This window comes from Triplophysa rosa, linkage group LG4 (assembly GCF_024868665.1).
Source record: "Triplophysa rosa linkage group LG4, Trosa_1v2, whole genome shotgun sequence".
In the NCBI taxonomy this organism is placed as follows: Eukaryota; Metazoa; Chordata; class Actinopteri; order Cypriniformes; family Nemacheilidae; genus Triplophysa; species Triplophysa rosa.
In genome coordinates, this window is record NC_079893.1 from 13,825,360 (window position 1) to 13,850,979 (window position 25,620).

General features: G+C 37.5%; 1 protein-coding gene across 1 annotated transcript; it reads right to left on the minus strand.

The window, feature by feature from the left end:
* Positions 1-3,455: 3,455 nt before the first annotated feature.
* kcnip4b (potassium voltage-gated channel interacting protein 4b) lies at positions 3,456-25,317 on the minus strand. Its single transcript, XM_057330866.1, has 8 exons — positions 25,059-25,317; positions 6,683-6,807; positions 6,483-6,552; positions 6,090-6,160; positions 5,741-5,848; positions 5,048-5,152; positions 4,896-4,958; positions 3,456-4,808 (listed from the first exon to the last, which is right to left on the minus strand). The coding sequence occupies exons 1-8, from the start codon at positions 25,144-25,146 to the stop codon at positions 4,761-4,763; spliced, it is 678 nt and encodes a 225-aa protein (XP_057186849.1). The 5' UTR covers positions 25,147-25,317; the 3' UTR covers positions 3,456-4,760.
* Between the last annotated feature and the right edge of the window lie 303 nt (positions 25,318-25,620).

Sequence of the window (25,620 nt, forward strand, 5' to 3'; positions counted from 1 at the left end):
GGCCTTCGAGAGGACTGCAAGATTCTTCAGTTAAAAGACTGTGATTATTATTTTTGACTGTGTGTGTGAGCGCGGATAGCGCAACGTCGTGTGAGACGGAAAGTAGACGAATAAATCAGCCAGTAGTAGTCAACCCGACCCTGGCCTCTTCCATCCTGTTATAGTGAAACTTATTACAGTGGTGCCGAAACCCGGGAGGAAGGAAGAAGGAACGCCGCGGTCATTATGCAGACTCCGTCGGCAACGCCATTTGCGGACGTAATTTCATCGCTCGACCGAGAGCAACATCAGGCCCTGCTGCAGCTAAGGAGTGACCAGAAGGGGCGATTCCAGGCCATCCTCCAGGTGCAGCAAGAGGACCGCGAGACGTTCCGGAGCTGGGTGGATCAGGAGGTTCAGACTGGAGGCCGCACCATGGCAGCGCCGCCCACCCACCTGTTGCTAACTAAGATGGGCCCACAGGACGATCCCGAGGCCTTCCTGGATCTGTATGAGATGGCAGCAGAGACGAGCGGGTGGCCGAGGGACCAGTGGGCCATGCGCCTGGTACCGCTGCTATCCGGAGAAGCACAGGTAACGGCCCAACAACTGCCTCCCCAGAACCTCCTGGTCTACGACAAGCTGAGGCAAGCCATCCTGCAAAGGGTCGGCCGGAGCCCCGAGGAGCATCGTCAGCGATTTCGGTCGCTGGGGTTGGCAGAAACCGGCCGACCCTACGTCTCGGCTAAACAGCTCCGGGACTCCTGCCACAGATGGCTGATGGCTGAGGGAGGCGACGTCGAGAAGATCATCTACCGGGTGGTCCTGGAGAAATTTACAACTTGCCTAGCCCGGAAGACGGCGGGGTGGGTCCAGTGCCACCGGCCGACGTCGCTGGACTCGGCCATCTAAACCATATGGCCGCGTGCCTCGGGGTCGGTGAGCCCTTAGCAGCGGCGTCTCTCTCCTTACCACCGCAGACCAGACCGGTTTCTGCTCCCAGGACTCGACCGCCGGGACCGCTGAGAGTCCCACCTCGAGGACGAGGAGGGCTCGGATCGGGATCGGCCGAGGAGGCGGGAGCAATGGCCGGTCAATCATCAGGACGCCCGGAGCCATCTATTCCCCTGCTGCTTTGCCCTCCCCACGCCAGGCACCTGCCCCATTTCCCGCCAGGGCGGCAGGGAGGCCTGGGCCAGCCTGTTGGCGCTGCGGGGACCCGGACCATTTCTTCAACCGCTGTCCCCTGATGGAGGTGGGGACCATGATCCGGGTCCCAGACGCCCCACAGGCTGCCCTTGGTCAGGCTGGCTGGTACCAAATACCTGTGTGTATTGGGGGGGTACATATCAGGCTTTGGTGGACTCAGGTTGCAACCAAAGGTTTGCTACGTTTTAGCAAAAGTGCCACGGTTTCACGGTATTGCTATTACAACACTAAAATGTGTTATTTTCAAATGTCTGCGTATACAAACAACTTTTCAACTGGACACAAATACATTTTATTTTTAACCAACATTCATAAAACATATGTCAGGTAAAAATAAAGCCTTAAAATGATACACTTTCAAAAAAAAAATTTTGTCATAGCCTATATATTAGGCTTAAACGTCAAACATTGCGTTACATGACTTAATTATTTATTTTAAACACAGCTCATACCTTTGAAACGGTTTCACAGAAAATTTTTGTGGTTTTGACTCTTTCAAACCTCGGTATACCTTGAAACCGGTATTCGGCCCATGCCTAGTAGGGAGAAATTATATATTAATGCATTTTGAAAAAAAAACAATACGAGAGATTAGTGCTGCATCCCAATTCGCCTACTTATACTATGCACTAAAAGTATGTACTGTTTTTGTTATGGAAAAGTATATACATTTTAGTGTGTAGCAAAACAATATGCACACACTGGGGCTGTGTCCGAAATAGCCCCCTATACCCTAATATAGTGCACTATTTGAGGGGACATCCATTTTTAGTGGTGTCCGAGTTCATACTAGACATTTTTGAGTGCACTCATTCAATCCCATGATGCATCATAATAACGAGTGTACAACCGATGTACACTCACGGCTAGCTGATAGCTATCTATCGTGATGCTCGCGCTGAATGAATTCCTGCGTCTCGGCAGAAGATGGCACCTGCAGCATTTCCAGTGCACCGAGTGTCCGAATTTACTTACTCGTTTTCACCCGCTCCTTAAAGTGGACTATATTAGTGAACTAATGTAGGGAATAGTGAATGAAGGTGTAGTGGGCGATTTCGGACACAGCCTGTGATATACTAACAGGAAACGGAAGTGGATGATGTTGCATAGACAACATTGTGGCCATTAACTGCACACACATCAAAATACAGCTCTTCTGTCCATTTAAGTATTTATTCATTCATTGTTTCATATGTAATGTTAACTCTGATGCATCATTAAATTAATAAATATAAGCACAGTTATTTAATTTTATTAATGCAGTGGAGCGTCACTTAACTCCGCCTACTCGCGGTGAGTTGTGGGTAATATTAGCCGTTAGTGTGCATCATTCTGCACTTCGAATTTCTACCGGAAGTAGTAGACCATCCGGGAATCTTTGGAATACTCTTTTCACTCTTTTTACTATGATTTGGGACATACTAATTCTATTTTCGAATACTATATAGGACGGATAGTATGCGAATTGGGACGCAACATAGGTGTTATTTTCTTTATTTTCCTGTTACCCCTAAATGTAAAGAGGTTCACTTCAAAATTTTGAATCATAAATATCCTACAAGATAATTTTTAAGGGTAACACTTTACAATAAGGTGCTATTAGTTAACATTAGTAAATGCATTAGCTAACAATGAACAATTTCGTTTTTCAGTATTTATTAATCCTTGTTAATGTTAGTTCATGTCAATACAGCTATTCATGTTAGTTCATGGTGCATTAACTAATGTTAACAGTGACAACGTTTGATTTTAATAATGTATTTATAAATGCTGAAATTAACATGTAGTAATATTAATAAATGCTGTAGAAGTATTGTTCGTTGATAGTTCATGTTAGCTAATGCATTAAATAATTGTTAACAAATAGCACCTTATTGTAAAGTGTTACCTTGCAGTCTAATTAGAAATTGTGTGTATGTGTTTCTTAATAAAAAGTCCTGAATCTAAAAAAAAGGTTGAATTACCCAAAACTTCCAAGAGTTAAATAAAGTAGTTCTTTGAGTCCCACTGGTGGACAGTTTAAGAAATGACACTCATATCTAACTAATAGCAAGGATTCACAGCAACCCAAATGTATAACACTCATCTAAATCTGGACAGTTGATCTTTAAATATTTCATACAATAAAATATTATAAACACTCACAGTAAAACACAGCTTTTAAAAAAATTAACATTATAAACATTCTGGACATTTAAAGGTCAATTACTGTATCAGTAATACTTTAGGCCTGTTAGTAATTGTTATCTAGCATAGACCTACACTTTATGTCTCAATACAGATAACTGCAGATGAAAAAAAGAGAGTTTTTATCTATATCAGGAATATTCTGTAAAACGTGGCATTCCTTGAGGGTAAAGTTATCACAATATCAAATACTTGAACTAGAATATGTCACAATAATTAATTATTTACTGCTTTTACTTAATTGAGCTCAGTGTTAATCACATTTATTTATGACCATATATGACCTGTTTCTAAGAGAACTCAGATTTCTGTTACTATATGTTAACAATCTGATTGCAACTGTTCATCTTTTAAAACACATGTTGACTTACTAACAGTAAATAGATAGGTGACTACATGATATACAGAAATCAATAAGGAAAACACTGAGGGTTAAACTAAAAAAACTGATGCAGTCAGACATTATAAAATCATTAAAACGATCATTTTGTTGTCACAATGGTAGCAAATATAGGGGAGACCATAATTTGATCACAAATTTAAAATTTTTAAATCTTTACACAAGAAAAATACATCCTTTTTGTAGAAATCATTTGTCATCTATAATTACATAGAATTCATAAATTGATGTTTAATACAATGAAACTGATCCCATACATGGACCACAAAATGTCAGAATAAAGAAATGAGCCGTCGATTTAAAGTTTGCAATGTATCGGCATTCATTTAGGTCTGGCTTTTAAAAAGAAAGAAAGAAAAAGATCAAAAGATAGGTTTCACTATCACTGGCAAGTATTACATTCTTATTGCTGGATTTTATAGTAGCCTACTATGAGTGATAATTATGAATTAAAACTGGTTTATGGTGAAGACATGACCATGAAAAAAATGGGACACATAAGAAGCCATTCATAAACCTGTCAAGATGTGGGACATGACATTGTGACTAATCTTGTTTTATAAGGATTTCTGGTCATAGTCTAACTTGACCCTAATTTCTGAAACTACAAGGAGTCAAGGGGGTAAATTTCAAGGCTAGAGCGAGTTCCAGTTTGAAATGTAGATCTAACACATTTTAGATCACAGATCTGCAGCTGCTGTTCTAACACATATTTATTTGCATCAAGTAAACATTTCAAACTTCTACAAATATACTGTACATACATTCACTAGTCAGTTCTAAATTACATATGACCTTTGGGGAATGACAGTAATTAAAGTTTTTCATAAATATATCAACATAAATATCCAAAACATTAATGAGCAGTCTTGAATAGTCTAGAATGGGCCACAATAGCTGTTCATCACTTTACAAAACTGACATCCAATGAGTGTTCTTGTCTGAAGTCAATCCAATTTCTGATGGTGGAATTCCTGGCTGCTGTTCAGACCGCATTGTCAAAAATCTTAAGAGACTGCATGATATTTTCATCCTACAGACCAAAAAAGCCAATAGTGGTATTATTATGCATATTTGTTACAGTTAATGAAAACATAAAAACAAGATTAAAAATCATTACTTTCTGGCAGCAGTCAATGAATTCATCAATAGTAACTACACCATCCTGGTTTATGTCCATCTTCTGAGGGGAGAAAAAAATGTGATGAAGTATTAAAGTATGAAGTATTTTTGCGATTTTTAACAATTATGCCTTTTGTATAATAGCATTACTTGGAAGAACATTCTGACGTGTTGCCGTACTGCCTCATCTTTAAGCCGGGGATGGATAGATTTCCCCATTAAGTCATAAATAGACTTTAATGTATCAAACATTTCCTGAAAGAAAAATACGAGGTACACAGCCTTAGATATAAAAAATATGACATTTATATGTCATATTACACAAAATACACAAGAATAATTATTTTAAGAATAATCTGTAGGGATGTAACGATTCACTCAGCTCACGATGCGATGCGATTCACGATTCTGAACTCACGATGCGATTTATTCACGATTTACTCACGATTTATTTTGAAAAAATGAGTTGAAACCAATTAGAAATGAACAACGTTCCTTGCATTATTTCTTAAATGCTTCACGTTTCTTTGTATGATAAAATAATGTTTTATTTCAAATAACAAAACTAAACTGCAATTTTATAACAAATTAATAATAGAAAAAGTCTCTTTAATATAAACAAACTAATACTGTCTGTGCTTTTCTTGGATTTTTTTGCATTTAAGAAATATCAGCATCCACGTTTAGGTTTGCAGTGAAAATAGCGGCCCCTGCTGTCCAAAAAATGTATTGCGATTCAGTTCAAGCCTCAAACGATTTGAATCGTCGCTCATTATAACCGATTTTCAACCGGCTCACGGTGAATCGTTACATCCCTAATAATCTGATTTGTTTGTTTGAAACCTCTTTAGTAATGTGTCCATCTTTGTTGATGTCATACAGATTGAAAGCCCAATTCAGTTTCTCCTCAGTAGTGCCCCTCAACAGAACAGAGAGATCACAAACTAACTCCTGCAAACAGAGATAAGCCTTTAACTCCTAAAGAAATCATAAAACATATACATAATAGAAGTGCGATGTTAAATTTCAATTCAAAACATTTGATTATATTCAACATCTGAAAATGTATCTATTGCCTAAACCTTATCTACAGTATATAGACTGAAACCCAGAATGTGTCCAAAATCTCATGCTTTTCAAAGACAAGCGCTTGTCTAACATTTGTTATTTCAAAAATATTGAATATGCTTACCTCAAAACTAAGTGAGCCATTTTGATCTTTATCAAAAGCATTAAAGAGAAAATATGCATATTTTGCTGAATCTGAAAAAGAATTGACATAAGCATGTTGGTGACAGACATCTTAATTTCTTTGCATAAGATCTTAAGAAATCTAATGATAAGAGCCTTCTTGTTACAAATAAAGCTATACTTTAAGGTTTAATGTTTTCATTCAATGGTTTAATTTCATTACAATATAACGTTTTTACAACATGTTAAAGTCTTTCTAAGACATTCAAAAATCCATATAATGTGTGAAACACCACACCACAAGGAGGAGCAACACACTGCTCTATGCGGTGCACATAACTCCAGGCACTAAATATAAATCTAGGTGCAAAAAAACACCAAAGGGTTACCCAACCTCCCATTGGGAAGAACAAAGCATAGATGTTTTTAAATGTGTCCTCATTCACAACTCCACTTGGACATTCCTAGCAGAAAAAAAACAGGATCAGACAGAAATAATAAGAGACAGCAACAAGAGCAAAGGTAGTAAAATCAATTAAAGTGAACATCATTTTTTAATATCTAATCACAGCAGGTGTGTAACTGAACTCTCACATTCTTAAATCCTCTATAGAGTAGCTGTAACTCTTGTCTGGAAAAATGGGTCTGTGACTGCAGTTGTTCCAGATTTTCTGGTTGGTACCGTTCCGTCGTGCTCTCCAGCTCTTCGTCCTCATTATCTGCAACATAGCACATGCATGGCTGTCGTCATTTATTTGGGAAACTTGTTTTCTTCATTGAAGAAACATTATTTTCAGTATAGACATGAAGGCATTCACACACTTAAACAGACACTGACACCAAGACCTTTATTTTATATATTAAGGCAGCGGCTATTTGCACTAAGTGAAAATAGTGACGGATGCTATTTACACTAAGCTTAAATAGCAGTAGGTTCTGTTTAGTGAAAATAGCAGCATTTCTTAGCAATATGCTATTTACACTAAACGAAAATAGCTGTATTAAGTAGAAATAGTAGTAGTAGCTACTGGTACTTATAAATAGTGGCAGACACCGTTACTATTTGCACCTAAGTATTGTTGTGCATTAATCATTATGCAATGATAACAGAGTGTAAATCATTATATTTATAAAAAAATATTCAAATGATGTCAATTTATTGAGATATTAAAGCCCTACACCCAACCTTACCCTAAACCTTAACTTTATGAATAAAAATGAATTTTAAGTCTTAAATCAATTTTATTGATAACAAATTCCTTTATGATCTGTAATATGATAGAAAAATGTAAAAGAGAATTTTCAACAAGAGGTGGATTAGAATCCCGGTCTCCCGTGCCAAGCTATACAGAATTTATACCTCACGCCACTGGAGTAGCTATTTGAAATGGCATCGTTCTTACAATTTCTCTATTCCAATCACATATTGGTGGGCGGAGCTGGTGCAAATAGTCTCTGCCAACAAGGCGGGCTATTTGTACTCAGTGTAAATAGACACTCCGTATTTTTTTATTTATTAAGAATCCAAGGCACTGGTAGGTCCAGTGACACTACCTTTATGATGAATAATGAAAGGCGAGTGACATTTATGTCATGGTCCTCCCTTCTTGTTGATGATTTTCTAGTCTTGGGGCAGAATCGTGACAGATCCCTTATGTTTAGTGTGAGAAAGCCATGGGGTGTTTATCTTTTGACACTCCATGTGCCTTCTCTGTCTTGTCATTGGCCCCGCCCCTCTCTTTTCCTGTATTGCTTCCCTGCCATGTCTTATGTTTCTCACCTGCCCCTCGTTATCTTCCTTTGTTTGTCTCCCTTTAAAATGCCCTCATGTTTCATTGTCCTGTGCTCGTGTGTTGCGTTTGATGTGTTCTTATGCCTTGTAAAACGTAGCGTCTTTCCTTTGTCTTGGAAGCTTTGTAACCACAGTAAGTCTAGTCAGTGTAATCTTTGTCAAGTGTTGTCTTAGTTTTGTTTATTTAGTTTAGTGTTCCTGTTTAGTCTGTGTTATTATATCCCCTCTCTTTTGTTGTTTTACCCCCTCGTGGGTTTTTTGTTTGTGTATTTAAATAAAGTGTTTTTGTTCAATTAAACCTCTGGCTGCCTGCAATTGGGTTTTCCTCACTACCACGATCGTGACAGAACACACAAGCCACTTCTGAACCCAGTAGGCAGCAGGTATGGAGTCGAACAGGGCAGTTAGGAGCCGCCTAGCTCACGTCCTGTTCGGCTTCCGCCAGAGGGGGACCCCCGTGAAGGACTTCGTCATGGACTTCCTGTCCACCGCGCGCTACTCGGGGTTCACCGAGGCAGAGTTGAAGGTTATCTTCAACAGCTGCCTCGATGAACCCTTCGAGCCATCAGAGATGCACCGGTTGAGACCCCTGGGCTTCATGGACCAGCTCCAACTCGCGATGAATCGTGAGGAGCCCAGGGGAACGTCTATGGCGGAGCCTCTCACGGGGCTGGCGACCATCCCTGAGGACAGCCCCTTGCAGGTCGGGGTTTTGAGTGTTGCCACACCATCCTCTTCAACTCCTGCAGCCTTGCCTCCAGCCAGCCTCGGTGGCAAGCGGGGGAGGCGAGAGTCTTGGGGGTCCTCGTTGGAGGCCTCCAACCCCGAGCCAGCCGTGCCCTTCACCTCCTTCCTTCAGCCGACCACCAGACGGGTGGCTCGGCTGAAGAAGAAGCGGCAACGGAGGGGGGCGCGGACACCGGCTCCAGCCCAGCCGGTGCTGCAGACGGCGTTCCAGCCGGTAATCCAGCCGGCGTTCCAGCCGGTAATCCAGCCGGCGTTCCAGCCGGTAATCCAGCCGGCCTTCCAGCCGGCGACTCAGCCGGCCTTCCAGTATATCCCCTCTGTTTTGTTGTTTTACCCCCTCGTGTGTTTTTTGTTTGTGTATTTAAATAGTGTTTTTGTTCAATTAAACCTCTGGCTGCCTGCAATTGGGTTCTCCTCACTACCAGGATCGTGACACATTTACAGATTGCTTTGTCAGGTTCATGTTTTCTTTTACACTGTATTACCAGTAACTCTGATTTGAGAGCAGGTGTAGCCTATTTTAATTGTCAGTCCACCGACTGGAGAACTGGGGAAATGTAGTCCTCTACTTCATACTGTTTGAACAATTGAGTAAGCAATATGTGTAGAAATGGGCAAACATTTATCTTTATTGAGCAACTAGTACTTCATTTCACCTTGTTTCCATTCGCATGAAATCCTACTGAGCACAGACATGCCCAAAAGACGTCTATTTAACGTCTTTGTTGAATGTCCAAAAGATGTCCACTGAGGAGCCAGAATGACGTCCAAGTGACATAAATATAAAACGCCCAAAAGACGTCTAACGGTCCTAGTCCAGCAGATGTACAAAAGTGGGTTTAAACTAACAGTCTTTCAGTGTTGGGTGTAACTAGTTACTAAGTAATTAGTTACTGTAATTTAATTACTTTTCCTTTGAAAAGTTCCTTCCCCTTAAAGTAAGGGATTACTCTTATTTTTTATTTAATTTAATTAGTGCTGTCAATCGATTTTAAAAAAATCGGATTAATCACACATTTTCTGTGATTAATCACGATTAATCGCACATAACAATAATATTTCAAAATATACTTTTACATTTTAATAATTTCACATTTAATCTTCAAATTGATGTAGAAACAACATATTTCTTTAACAGCGTCATTTTATGAATGAAAGAAAACATTTTGATATTAGTACTGTAACTGATGTCTCTATTAAATTGATTATTTTAACATTAATTATAGCCATTCAACAATATAATTGAGAGCTATCATGAAATATACAGAAATTGAAGGAAATTCTCAAACCCTTTACAGTCTTTAATGCTAAATTATAAATTAAATGCAGAAGAATTCTCATTAAAGCTACAAAATCACATTGATTTCTTCTTTTGTTTTGTTCTTTGATTAACTTTAGTGACAGGAGTCACAGCAGCATGTTTAAGAACGTGGCCCCTTTAAGAGCTGTCTCAGTACGCAGATCTGACTGTCACCGCACTCCCATTTTCACAACTCTTTGCATTCATTTAAGATTTTATTTTACACTTTGAAGTCTTGCTTAAGAAAATGCTAGACAAAACGGGCTTTCTGACATAATCTTGTATGGTTTTATCCATTCAAGCACGAAAGAGAACTTAACATGGATGCGCTGTCTGACAGAGATTCACCGACGCAGCCTTCAGCCCATGACTGTTTACACCAGACTGGACCTCGCGTTGCGTTTTGCCACGTCCCACAGTTTAGAAGCTGTCTATCTTCATTGAACGGGTCAAAGCAACTGTTTAAAATCGCGCTTAAGTGGTTTAAAAGCCTGTACATGAATAAGAGCGTGATTACATAATGTAACGCTAGACAAAGAATGTCAAAACAAATGGATGCTGCGTTAATTGCGTTAAATATTTTTCACGCGTTAATTTGAAAAAATTAATCGCATACGTTAACGCGTTAACGTTGACAGCCCTAAATTTAATTACAGTTACTTCTGATGTAATTGAACTAAATACTATGTAATATATTCAATAGTGGAAAGACATCAAAATTATAAGTCTAACTTTAAAATGTATGCTTTAATGTATCCGTCAGTTAATAAGAATAAGTTATGTAGTTATTTATTATTTATTTGAATGAATGAATTAAATAAGACATTTCATGTCTATCCTTGAATCAATTCTAATCAAGGTTGATGTAGGATATAGAAATAAATTAGTAATTAGGTACTTTTTGGAGAGAGTAATTTGCACAGTAATCTAATTACACTATTGAGTATGTAATTAGTAACTTGTAATTAATTACTTTTTCAGAGAAACTTACCCAACACTGCAGACGTTAGGCTATATAGACATAATCTGAATGTCCCCCTTATGTTGCATGTTTGCTGGGATGGTATTAGGGTTGAATCTTCGTGTAACACAGTGATATTGTTGTTATTTAAAGTTTTTTTTATTGTTTTCTCGCCTACTTAGACTACGTCTCCCACCGGTAAGTCAAAACTTTAACCATAGTCTGTGTTCCTCCCACTCAACTGTTATAAATGTTACTGCTTCCAAATGCATAGAGACCGTATCTGTCCCACAAATAATATTACAAAATAATAATTGAGGCAAAACTCAGAGAAAAAAATCTGATCGTGATTAAACCTGAAGACAATGTAATAAACGACCAAAACCAACTCATAAAGTTCGGCCTACTTAATATTAGATCACTAAATTCAAAGGCAGTTATTGTAAATGAAATGATCACAGGCAACAGTTTTGATATATTTTGCCTTACCGAAACCTGGCTTAAACCAAATGATTATTACGGTCTAAATGAGTGTACCCCACCAAGCTACTGTTACGCATGAGCCACGTCCGGTTGTTCGAGGTGGTGGTGTCTCAACAATCTTTAGAGACTTTCTTACTGTAACTCAGAGAACGGAGCATAAATTTAAATAATTTGAAGTGCTTGCGTTGAACATAATTGTTCCAAACGAAAGTAAAAAACCATTGCTTTCTTTTACATTGGCTCTGTGTATAGACCCCCTGGTCCCTACACTGATTTTCTGAAATAGTTCTAATTTCTTTTTTTCTAAAAAAGAAATTAGACTTCTTATCGGACCTATTGGTTAATGTTGATAAAGGGCTAATTGTCAGAGATTTTAATATCCACGTAGATAGTGCTAATGATGCATTAGCAGTGGCATTTACAGAGCTACTAGACTCTTTTGGAGTAACACAACACATCAATGAACCCACTCATCGATTTAATCATACACTAGAATTGATTATATCTCACGGAGCCGATCTAACCAATATAGATATTATACCTCAAAGCGACGATGTCACTGATCACTATCTTATAACATGTACATTGCGCACTGCAGAAATCAGCCACTTAACTCGTTATCGACAGGGTAGAACAATTAACTCGACTACTAAAGATAGTTCGCAAAGAGCTTGCCAGATCTGACTCCTTTAATAACCATACCAATAAATACAGAATCGCTCGATGACATGACCAGCAAAGTGGGTACTATTTTCTCTAATACATTAGAAGCTGTCGCACCCATGAAGTCAAAAAAGATTAATGAGAAAAACATAGCACCATGGTACAATAGCACCACTCGCGCCCTTAAAAGAGAAACACGTAAACCGGAGCTCAAATGTAAACAAACCCAATTAGAGGTCTTTAAAATTGCGTGGAAAGAGAGTGCAAACTGTTATAAAAAGGCACTAAAAGCAGCAAAGGCTCAGTACCTCCGTAACCTCATAGAAACTAACAAAAACAATCCAAGGTTTTTATTTAGTACAGTTGCTAAATTAACAAATAAACAGACATCACCTGACCTGGTTATTCCGCCGCACCTTGGTAGCAATGAATTGATGATTTTTTTTACAGAGATGTAGGGTCTGGTCGGATCAAAGTTTAACAGCCGGGATCATAAGATCGTAAAACACAGTAACCTCTCAGCAGGGCTTCTACCAGGCACCAATGAGTCTGGTCCAACTGCCCTATCTCAACACCTTCATCACTGACCAGGACAGATTCCAATACTCTCCCCTGGACTTCAAAGGAGGTTCTTGGGGGAGGACAGGACTGTTCACCAAAGTGAGAAAAGCCATGTGGCCCCCAGGGACTGAGAGCCTCAAATTCTTCCAAAAGAATGTCTCTTTCTCTTTTCTTAGCCACAAAAGACTGGTTAAAGTTTATATACAACCACCCCACAGTGTATGCTTGTCCCCATGTTATTCTCCTTCACCTATAACCTCAAAGGCATGTGTGCTTAGTGGTATTCTGTGTATATTTACATTCTTGTACAAACTACAGGTCAATGTAATTATAACCCTTTCATGTTTCATATCTAAATGTTTCCCTCTTCATTTCTTAGAAAATGGTGTATAGCACCAGTAATGTATTTTATACCATACTCACTTTATTTTATTCTAAAGACTATTCCTGCTCCAAACTCCCAGGCGACCATAAATGCAAATGAGTTAGTGTGCCGGACAAAGAAACATGTTTTCGCGCCCAAAGCATCTCATCACATTGGATCGCCCACCTTGGAGGGGCGTGACGCCCCCGGGGTTAAAACATCTGGGCATGCAGGAAATTGTGCTCTTTTGTGTGTGTTCGTGCTCGCTCATGTTTGCTCGCTCGTGTTTCGTTCACCCTCTCGAGACCTGTCTCTCTCCTCGGAGACAGCTTCTTCCGGCAGTTTGCTTCGGCTAAATCCGTTCTACCTTCGTCAGCCAATCCGGTTCTAAGAAAGAATCCGACAGACTCACCCACTCGCTTTGAACTCATCAGGACTCTGAAACTTTTTTGAACGCGCACCAGAAACTTGTCCCCACACAACCAGGAAGCCAATGCATGAATGCAAGTATCTGATCTATTTCTAAATAGCTGCGCTTAAGCTTTGCCCCTTTTTAAATAAGGAGATTGTCCTTGATGGTTTATGCAGATGCGAATAGCTGATTTAATACTGCCACTCTTTGCTTTGTCTATTTCTTTCATTCTTTACTGCTTTTACGTTTTATGTTTGTTTGTTAGTGTTTGGTCTTTGTTAGTTAGTTGGTTTTATTTCCCATTCAGTGTAGTAAATAAAACCGCATTTGTATCCACGCTCGAATCATTTCTCTGTTTATTTATCACATATCAACGTCACTTAAACTGCTTGATTTCGTTAAGATTTCTGAAGTGGTACTGTACTACAGTAAGCAGAGGTGGAAAGAGTACTGGAAATTTGTACTTAAGTACAAGTACTGTTACATTGCTGAAATTGTACTCAATTACAAGTAAAAGTACTGGTGTTAAAAAAGTAATTGAGTAAAAGTAAAAATTACTCTTCTCAAAAACTACTCAGAGTACTTGTTACTTTTTAGGCGGTGTTATTTAATGAATTAAGAATAATTATTGATAATCAAATTTGGAGATTTATATAGAAAATAGCTACTTATAACAAAACATATTTCCCTTACTGATAAAGCATATAACTGGATAAAACTCAGACAAAATAACCAGTTTTCCAGGTAAAACCATTTATGCACTTCCAACACTGTTCAATCATGTGTACTAGGCCCCACAATGCAGAAATTAATAAATAAGAGCCCCAAATACTGCATTCAAAAAATGCTAAACATTTGTAACCTAAATTGCATTGGATTAGCATTAACAGTCATATCTGTAGAGGAGCTGGCTGATCAATTACTCAACCTCAAGCCATGCAAGATGTATGTGACATTATTTCTTAGGTAGAACAATAAAGATTTTTACCTGGAGTTGTGGTCCATGGTTTTTCATGGTTCATGTCTTTAAAAGTTCAAAATACAGATAGAGGCAACATTAAAGTAATCCCTGCGGCTTCTTTCGATGTAATGACATTTTATTTAAGCGAATCGATCGAACTGTGCAAGAATCTGAACGTCATTTACAACATTATGACTGGTAATGCACAGTTAGCGAAACTGCTTCGCATGCGTTCCAATCGCATAACTGTTATGTTCCCTACTCACTTATAAGGGCAGAGCACTTGATGTAGAGACTTTGGAGAGAGATGGACAATTTTATCTCATGATATAGCCGTTTGGATGAAAGTTGGCGAACGGAGTGATGCAGGAACTCAAAATTTCTCCATATCTCGGACGAGCCTTCGTATTGTGTCCCTTTCCTGCAGTGACTTTCAAGCAAAACCGCCATTTGATATGCGCACTGCCTGCCGCACACGTTCGTCCTCCTCCATGATTAAACTAAATTGGCGGCAGATGTCTTGAAATCTGTGTGACGCAAGTTTTCTATGCACGATTTGAGTGGACAGTGTCACGTGGCGGGACTGATTATTCTCCTTAGCCAATGACATGAAAATTAAACATAAAGTAGCGACGACAATGTGAGGAAAAATAGCGCAGTAAAAGTACCGATACAGCACTAAAAATGTACTCAAGTAAAAGTAAAAGTACACTGTTTTTAAACTACTTAAAAAAGTACAATTCCTGAAAAAAACTACTCAATTACAGTAATTTGAGTATTTGTAATTCGTTACTTTCCACCACTGACAGTAAGAATATTGTTTTTCCAAGACCAGGAAAGTAATATTTCTTAGAGTTTATATATGATCTGCTGATCGCTCGCTGGACGAGTACATTTAGTCTGTCGCTATTATTAATTCTGCTGCATCAGGTAAAGTGTATAAAATATTTGTTGGTTTATCACCATTAATTATTTGTATGTTACTGTGGTTAAACTCATAGTTTCCCCGAAATACACTACAGAGAAAATCGAAAACATACGAGAAAAATAGTAAAAACTCAACCTCCAAGTCTGTCCTATGAATTAGTACCAACCATCGCCCCAAAAGAAAGGCTACAGTGTTTTTTAACTATAAAACAGGAAGATTTAATTAAACTTATTGCAACATCTAAACCTACAACTTGTTTATTAGACCCCATACCAACTAAATTATTAAAAGAGTTACTACCCGTTGCAATTGAGCCCATTTATAACATTATCAACTCATCAATTCATCTAGGCCATGTGCCAGGACCCTTTAAGCTGGCCATCATTAAGCCTCTTATCAAGAAACCAAACTTATACCCCAATGAATAGGTTTTAGGACCCTTGCTATTCTCCATATACATGCTGCCCCTTGGAAACATTATTATAAAAAATGGAATTAACTTCCACTGTTATGCAGATGATACTCAGCTATATATCTCATCAAGACCAGATGATTCCTTCCAGCTCTCCAAGGTGGCAGAGTGCATCAAAGATATAAAACATTGGATGAATGGTAATTTCCTTCTTTTAAATTCTAATGAAACAGAAATATTACTTATCGGACCAAAGACACATGAGCAGAATATTTCGGATTATAACCTGCAAATTGAAGGCTGCACTGTTACTCCAACAAATACAGTTAAAGACCTCGGCGTTATATTAGATAGCAACCTGTCATTTGGAAATCACATCTCAAATGTCACAAAAACAGTCTTTTTCCACCTTAGAAATGTTGCCAAATTACTAAATATTCTATGTGTTGCTGACGCAGACAAGCTTATTCATGCATTTGTGACCTCAAGACTTCTGTAATGCACTACTTAGTGGTTGTCCTGCATCATCTACAGTATAAACAAACTACAGTTAGTTCAGAATGCAGCTGCCAGAGTTCTAACCAGGTCCAGAAAATACGATCACATAACCCCAATGTTATCATCCCTTCACTGGTTACCCATTAAGTATCGTATTGACTTTTAAAGTTCTTTTAATCACTTGTAAAGCCTTAAACGGTTTAGCCCCTACCTACATAACAGAGCTTCTACCACAATACAACCCATCACGCTCTCTAAGATCTCAAAACTCCAGACTTTTGATAACACCTAGAATAACTAAATCCACCAAAGGAGGTAGAGCTTTCTCATACGTAGCACCTAAACTCTGGAATAGCCTTCCCGATACTATTCGAGGATCAGACGCACTCTCCCAATTTAAATCTAGATTAAAGACACCTCTTTTCCGCCAAGCATTCACTTAATGCAAAATATGCTAAATAAACCACTGGGAGACTGCATTTATTAGATATTATTTACTAGAATAACCTTGCTTGTTCTATAAACACCATGCACTGTGCTGTGTTTGACCTTTTTTGTGTTTTTCAGTTTTTCTTATTTTCTCCTGTAAAGCTGCTTTGGGACAATGCACATTGTGAAAAGCTCTATATAAATAAAATTGAATTGAATTACTTAGCAGATTTTAAAATTATTTATTTTTATAAATATTTTTATTTTATTTTTATATTTAGCAGCTATTCAAAAAGTATAGGTCAACATTCATAGTGCAAAAGGCTTGTTAAAGTCAGGGTTTGCAGGCCTATTTTAGTGAATTTTATTTATCACTACGGTGCCTTAGCAGGTCAGGTAACTAAAGAGAGAAACGTTGAGTGGTGTCTCCTTTAGGGCATTCATAATTCCGCTGTCCCAGTTTCTCATGAAGAATGTCCTGCACAGTGCTCGATAGGTTGGTGCCTTCAGTTTTACAGATCTAGGGAAGCACAGGTTTGTACATTTTTTTTTCCAAAACAAAGACCTACTTAGGAAGCTTACCTCTAAATATCATTTTTTGTATATATTAGGAGAAACAGAACTTTGCAGGAAATCAACACAATGAAAGGAAAAATTTTGAAGGTCCGATCATAGACCTATCAATGTAGATGTATGACAGCTTTCTGAATACTAAATATCAATTTATATTATTAATGACAACGTATTTTCAACATTTAAAAAATATTACCTATAAGAAGATTTTGAGATTTTTAAAAGTTGTGAAAAGATGGATTTTTCTGGCACTGCTGACTTGATCTTAAAAGGACAGTTCACCCCCCAAAACAATTCTGGTAATCATTTACTCAACCTCGAGTTGTTCCAAATCTGTATGAATTTCTTTATTCTAAAAAACACAGAGAAAGATATCTGGAAGAATGTTTGTAACCAAACAGTTCTTGGCCACCGTCGACTACCATAGGAAAAATGACAATGGTAAATTCTTAAAAAAAAGGTGCTTCGAAAGGTTCTTCAATTCCATAGAAGAACCTTTTGGTTCCATAAAGAAAAACCAGCAGGGTGTGAACCAACAGGATAGGAACTACCCGTGATGTAAGCAAAAGTTCATTGGCCAAACTTCTGTTGTTTGATTGTTTGACGCCCTTAAATGACGTTGCTGTCGACCGGCTTATGTCACTAAATAGTTCCTTTTGCCGGTGCGAATGCAATCGTGGAAAAAGCCTAAGGGAAAACTTAGTTCACGAACAACAGCCCTCTTTACTCGTTCCGGGACTTTATCTGGTCGGAAAGCGCCTTATGGCATCGCTGTGTAGAACCTTTTAAGCACCTTTATTTTTAAGTGTAGTCAAAAGTGCCCCATAATTGTTTGCTTGCCTACATTCTTCAAAATACTCGAGGGTGAGTAAATGAAGAAAAAAAAAAATGTTTAGGCTAACTGGTAAAGTGAAATGTGATAACATACACTGATCACACAAACCCATTCAGTCTATAAATACTTCAAACTATTCAGTGACTATTTCTAGGTCAAAATGTTCTTGTTCAACAGTTGTTTTAGTAGAAAGACACACACACTAGAATAGAGGTTCCTGCAGCACACTCAAGCATTCTACCTTAAACTCAGCTCCCAGAATGACCCACTTAAAGATGATACAGACTGATCCTAAAAAGTCACAGTACTCACCACATTTCACTTCAAGAAACACAAGAGAATACAAATAATATATTCTAGCCATATTTTGGATGTAAGATCAATATTAATATTAATAACTAATAATAAGACATTTTCATGCCTAATGCTTTTTACAATTCTTGACCGAAGAAAAAAAACAATTAACATAATCTGACACCATCTTAATCATGCTTTTTCTAGTTTTGAGTCAGGATTCTGGCAGTCCCATGTTTTGTGTGGAAGCACATGGCCATTGTTTGTTTTGGTTTGCCATGTGCTCCCCTGTTTTGTGTCTTGACCCCGCCCTATCATTTCCCCATTAATTATCTTGTTATTGATTCATGCCCCTCACCTGTTGCCCTCATTATTTCCTCCCTATATACAGTATTGCTCTAAGTTGTGTCCCAAATGACATACTATACACTATGCACCTAAACGATGCACTCAACTAGAAGGGTAGTATTGTCCCAAATGGAATACTAAACGGTTTTATACTAAGCGGAAGTATATCAGTCCCCAGACGAGCTCAAATGATGTCAATCGCATGGCACAATGCGTGTGAATAAAGATCAATTTCTGCATTGTAATTAATGTAGTTTTCATCTGTTTTGCCCAGCAATACTTTAGCCATCATCAGATTGAAGCATTATCACTCTGAAGGAGAGTTTTGCTCGAGCATTATCTGATAGCCCCGCCTCCCTTCCGCTAGGTAAGCGAAGCTGCGACCGTTGAGTGTGTGAAGTGTCCACAGTTCCACACTTCATATATTCAGTTGAAAAAGTGCATCATCCGGGTACTTTAAGTGCACTTCTTTTTTGAGAATTTTCAATGTGAACGCACTACTCAAACAATTTCTACTACAAAATGTGTACATTTGGGACGCACCTCTAGTGTTTGCTGTCTTGTGCTGGTTCGTTTTGCTGTTTTGCATTGTGCAACTTTGCTATTCGTGTCAAGTCAAGTTTAGTCTCATTGAGTCTAGTTTGTTCAAGTCAAGTCAAATTTATTGTCAAGTTTATTGTCTAGTTCAGTCAAGTCGTTTTTGTTCTGTTTCCCTAGTTCTGTGAGTAGTATAATCATATACCTTGTGTCAAAAGTTTGATTGATTTATGACCCCCTGTCAAAGTTCTGTCAACCAGTCACTCAAATGGAGGCCTTTATGGCCTGTCAATCTTGATGACATTTATGTTTTATGACTGTTGTTGGGTCTCCTCTGCCCCAACCCTTCCTTCAGTGAGGCTAACTACCTACACCCCCCCTCATCACTCCCTAATCAAAAAGGTGTGTTTGATTTTACTATAGTTTAACAACATATGGTTAAACTTTATCCGTCAAAGAACATATCAGGGTATGTCTTTGAATCAAATGTTGTTTCATACCACAATGATAAAATACTGACCCAAACACAATAATCATTTTGTCAGATAAAAATCTTAAACATGGAGCCAGCTTTACTCTTAGAAGAAAACCTCACACACTTTGATATAAGATTGCAGACCTCAAGTCTCAATTCACTCATTTGCATGATAAAAGCAAAGGAAACAGCACACTCTTAGAAGAAAAAACCCACATACATATTATTTTATCTCTCTCTAATTTACAAACACAACCGTCTTTCACAAATTAGACATATAGCAGAAATGCTCTGACAAAGTTTTAGTGAATAAGAGTTTCATTTATGGTTTTACCACGTCATGAACCCCTTCTGTATGGATGGGTGTTTCCATATATTAAAGTCAAATGGTTGTAATGTTTAAGAGTTATGGGGATGGTTCATTTTAACAAAAGTGTTTTTCACTATGTATTGACTTAACGCATGGTGAGATGCCGATGTGTCTGACAACCATCTGTTGAGAACTTATTCCTGAAACGTCAGTCATTTGTATTTGATTAAAAGCAAGTAGTTCCTTGATGCCCCATATGTCTGATTGTCTTCTTTCTAAGAGGATGTCTGGGGTCTACGATGTTGTGTAACAGCAATATGATAATGGCCTTTGCAGTTTGGTAGAGACAGTTTAGTAGACTGGCTGTCCATTTTTGTTTATTACAGGTGTTAAACAATGGGTTAGTTTTAAACTTTAAAAATGAAATAAGGATAAAAACAAAAAGCCCCTTACCCTGTGAATCTACAAAACTTCAAAAACCTTTTAATCAATAAAATGTATACGTTAATTACTGTATCATGGTTATACTGTGGTTAGTCGATATAAAACCCATTGCATATTCTAAAAATATCTTAGCGGAGTAGTATGTACATGTTAGAGACATCGATCAGACAAAGGATGTTTATTACGCCTATTAAACACAAGGATTAGTGTTAAACTTTTTAAAAACCTAAGTAAATATAGTAAATATTATCATAGTAATATTAATTCATTCTACAAAAATATTTTAGTTTCAGATGATATCTCAAGATAGTGCCATCACATAGTTTAGTACTAAACCTCGTTTTTAAAACACAAAACTGTTTAACGCACTTTTCAAAAACAGTCAAGATCGATTAATGTGTTCTCTCATACATCTTCCACACATCCTGGGGGGGTTCAGGCGTCACAACGGCGGCGGGGTGTTTTTTGAATATGTTAATTGCAACACCTCCTTTTTTACATTAGGCCTATGTGTCTTTATAAGTTTGAAACTGTTGTTTCATTCGCTACGAAAACCTCTGGTCAAGACGAACGGACTGCGTTGCGGAAGAACAGCATTCATCTCTTGGGTGTTTGAAAAAAAAAACATATTTCTAAAATGGCAAGCTATCTTAACTGTAAGTGATTTTCGATTTCTCTTTAAAACAAATACAAAACAAAAAACAGTATGTGTAAGTTTATCATGGTAGCGGTGCGTTGTTTAAACAGGTTGTGTAACGATACAGGTGCTTTGAACGACCCCAGATATTCTTGGATTGTAGAAGAAATTAGTGACCTAAACCAAGCAGGCGGTATGTGTATCTACTTATGTTATATATTTATATATGCCATAGCACTAGTAAAAATGATACACTGATTACACATTTTTTAATTTTATCAACTGGTTCGATACAACGATTTAACAGCACAAACCCGCAAACCCCAGGCTGTGGAAGAAGAACCATAGGTAAGTAGGCCTGTGTGTGTGCGTGCGTGTGTGTGTGTGTGTGTAGTGCTTATTCAAAATCGCGTAATAAATGTTATACTCTTTTTTTACCAATAGTTTCGGAAGAAATACAAAACGGAGATTTGCTTCAGATCTAAACTTTACACGAACAAAGTATAAGTTGAATCTACTGGGGATGTTTTATATAATTGTCATCCTTTTCTTATGGTGAATGCTTTTCACTCACAACATGTGTTGAATATAATTCCTTTTCTGACAGAAACCAACTGAACGTACTAAAAATAATAGCAAGAGAAGGCCACTCTGCAAGTTTTTTAAGTACCACCGTATTTTCCTGTATGTGTAAAATGCTTTTTATGTTTTTCCAGACAGATCTGACAGATTGTGTTCTGGATTGTGCATTACACGTGATTGGTAAAATGAAGTTGCATTAAAGAATATCTTTTACGTGTAAAAAATTTAGATTTAAAGTTCTAACAGTGAGATTTCCTATTAAAGGCTCACAGCAGAATATGGTATTTCCCTCTATTTTGGGTCTGAGGAGAATACAATATTAACTTTTCTACAGACCATGCACAGTGTGCTGTAAGCAGTGTCACGGTTTTGAGCAACAGTCTCCATTTTATGAATGCGTGCTGTTTTAATAGCTATTCATGGCTTATGATGCTTTTGAGGGAAACAAAAGGAAACTCCATTGAGTTTAAATGGAGGAATATAAAATGTAGGAATGTCAAGTATTTGTTCCCGTGGGTTTTAGATTTAATTTGGTAGAATGAAAAACCTAATATTTCAAAAGCATCCAGATACATTTGCTTTTCTGTAACAAACAATTTATCCCGATTGACAGGTTGGTCTGTATATTTGAACCTTGAGGCAGATCCCTGGTCTCCAATGCATAAAAATGAAACTTAAAGCCAGATGAAATGTGGCATATAAAATTACCTGAAAAAGATACTGGTGTCTGCAATGCTTAATTTATGGCTTTATTAAGGGATCATCAGTGTCTCATGGTGGGCTATGGAATGATGGAGTGTGTAATTATATTTAGTCCCACAAGGATATTAAGCATAGGCAAGGGAAAGATGAAATTAGTTAGAACTCTCATCCACAAAGTGTAGACTATTAATGAGTAGTACTGCAATTTCAATATATAGCACAAAGGGTGTGGAAAAAGATTATTGGATATGATTGTATTACACCTAGTAACAATAGAAGCTTAATAAAATCTAAATAAGCTATACAGTCTAATTACTGAATTACTTAGTTTTGAATAGACCTACAAACAATGGAGGAAAACACACACCTGTGGTTGATTTACAGTCGTATGATCAGGGATGTGGCTTATACATCACTGTTGTGTAAACGTCTCTGTATTATTCATATTGAAAGACAGCAATAATCTGTCAAGGACTGGTGTGGAAAGAACCCAAATGCAGGCAGTGAAGAGGTTAACAAGCAAGACTTTAATTTACACAAAACAGAAACCAAAACACCCACAATGGAGAAAAAACTAAACTGAGGCTAATACAATAAAACAAAAACTTCCCACGAGGGGGCAAGACAAAACAAGGTCCAAATAATAAGAATAATATAATAATGAATACAAACACTAGACGGGGAGCAGGAACAGGAACAGGAACAGGAACAGGGCACGAGACTGGGTAAGAACAGCAAGCACGAGCATTGTACAAGAACACGTATAAGGCACATAGCACACATCGAACGTAATACACGAGCAACAAGACAATGAAACAAGAGGGCATTTTAAAGGAGAGACAAACGAGGGATAATTACACAGGGCAGGTGGGAAACATTAGACACGGCAGGGAAGCAATACAAGAAACGAGAGGGGCGGGGCCAATGACAAGACACGAGAAAACACATAAGATGTCAAAAACATAAAACATCTCATGGCTTTCTCACATAGAACCTAAGGGCTCAGTCCCGATCCTGCCACATGACTAGAAATACAGAACCAAGAATGCAGGACGTGACATAATCTCTGAGATATTACAGCAGTGATCGAACCTATACGGGAGTCAAACATGATTCTTTCTTACCGTAGCAAATTTAAAAGACTTACATGAAATATTAAACATTTCCATAATAGTCTGCCTTTAAAAGCATAGAAAGAAATATTAATTTATAATCATGTGGAAACAGTAAAACAGCAGTTGATCCTTTTCAATATTGTAATTGCATTTATATAAGTACTTTTAATTTATAATTTAGAGTTTTAAACATAATTTATCTGAATGTACTGAAAGTTGTCAAGGGTTAGTTAGTGCAGTGATTTACAATGCAGCAGATTGACAATTTCAGAACTTTTCGCCTTCTAATAAAAAAAACATTTTAATCTAGAAATACTTGCAAAAACCGTTTGAGTTGAGTACTAAGAAATGGTTCTCTTGCTGTATTATTAATACTTTTAATATTGTGATATTGGTTTCAGACCTGTGTCACAGGTTTGATTTCGAATTGAGCCATTCTAACGTAAGCCTATAGAATAAGAATTTTTGTATTCATTGCCATAGTTAGTTTGCTGTGGGTACTTTTGACAGCAAACTGTTACCCTTTTTTTATTGAAAGCTAACCACTCTTACAGTATATTATGGACTGGCCATCTGTCCAGAGGGTTTCCCTGCCTACAATGTGGATAGGTTACAACCCTCCCACATCCCAGCAGAGGACAAGCGGCTTTGGAGAGGAGAAAAATGTTCTTATGTGGAGATACAGCACTTGATGGTGGTATTTCAAAGGGAAGACCACGACTAGTTGTCACACTTTTTAGTTGAATATTTATTTGTCAGGATGGAAAGTTTTTTGTTATATTGATTCATTTGTTAGAATAAAAAAAATACTCATTGACACTGATTTGAAATAGAATGAAATAGTAATATGTAACAGTAACTTGCCCTGAAATCAGTGAGACAACTATTAGATAAAAGTTCCCCCTTTTGGTTAAAACCTATACGTACCTTGGAATATAAGTGAACCTGATATTAATGTCTTCCAGTAAGGTTTGATTGTCCTTGCTGGTTTATACAAGAGCTATTAAAACAGTGCTTGCAATAATTTACAAAATATTACCACTTTCCCATGTAATAACTATAGCCCCATGTTTCCATTTCTGTATGAGACCAAGCCAGTCTGACTGGTGTGTAAATACAGTTTGAAAACACATTATTCATACATTATAAATTAATATATTTTATTAACTTTTATTAAGATTTTACTTAATTATATGATGCTTAACAGACAATGTAGATTAAAATAAGAAATGTATTGTCAATAAAAATCTTAAATCAAATGTAGGCTATACGGTTTTATGGTCAATTGTTTCAATGTACATGGGCTACTGATCTGTCAGCACTGTATTTATTTTTGTTATTAACATGTAGTCTAAAGTATGTTACCCAAATTATATATTGTAGGCTCTTCCAAAATGTATGTAAGTATAGGAACAAATAAAATCTGACTACATAAATGTATAGATTTAAAATATGAATTTCCTAAAACAAGTCATGTTAACTAAACAAAAACGAAATTAATAATTAGAATTTATTGAATTACATGAACAACAATCTTTACATGCCAAACAAAGCACTAAATCGCATGAAAAAAAACGCTCAAAAAGATGTTGAGTTCTTCGGATTACCTGATTTCAGAGTTCCTGAGATCAATCGAGCAATGTGCTGAGTGAACTTGATCAACTGACGTTTGCATCGTCGCCGCCGGCTGCTCATTGTTCAAGTTTTCTGAACTAGATAAATGTCCAGTCGGGTTGAATTCCGTAGTATTTAGTTTTGTACAGGTTTAGCCTAGGGATGAACGTTGGCCAGTGTAAGAGGGCGTCAGCGTAACCAACATCATCTTTGGGCGAATCATTTTCTGTTCTCTCTCTCTCTCTCTCTCTCTCTCTCTCTCTCTCTCTCTCTCTCTCATGCGCGCGCGCACACACACGCTTTTGTTAATTGTTTTATTATACAAAGTTTCACCTCTTCCAGTAAACCTCAGCTTCGAACTATTAAGCTAAACTTTTGGTGTACATGCACCCTGGGAATATTTTGACTCAACTTTAAGTCTCAACTCTTTTTTTTAACCTTTTTACAGACCATTTATAAAGCATTAATAGCTACATTTGATTACGAGCTAGTTACGAAGAAGAAACATTTTCTATATAAACGCATTCCAACATACAATGTATTTTTGAAACAAAA

Coding starts and splice junctions, on each gene's coding strand:
- kcnip4b (XM_057330866.1), bottom strand. CDS start 25,146: ATGAGCAGCCGGCGGCGACGATGCAAACGTCAGTTGATCAAGTTCACT. Junction 4,959..5,047: donor ACGTCAGAATGTTCTTCCAA/GTAATGCTATTA, acceptor TTCTCCCCTCAG/AAGATGGACATAAACCAGGA. Junction 4,809..4,895: donor TCATTGACTGCTGCCAGAAA/GTAATGATTTTT, acceptor TTTGGTCTGTAG/GATGAAAATATCATGCAGTC.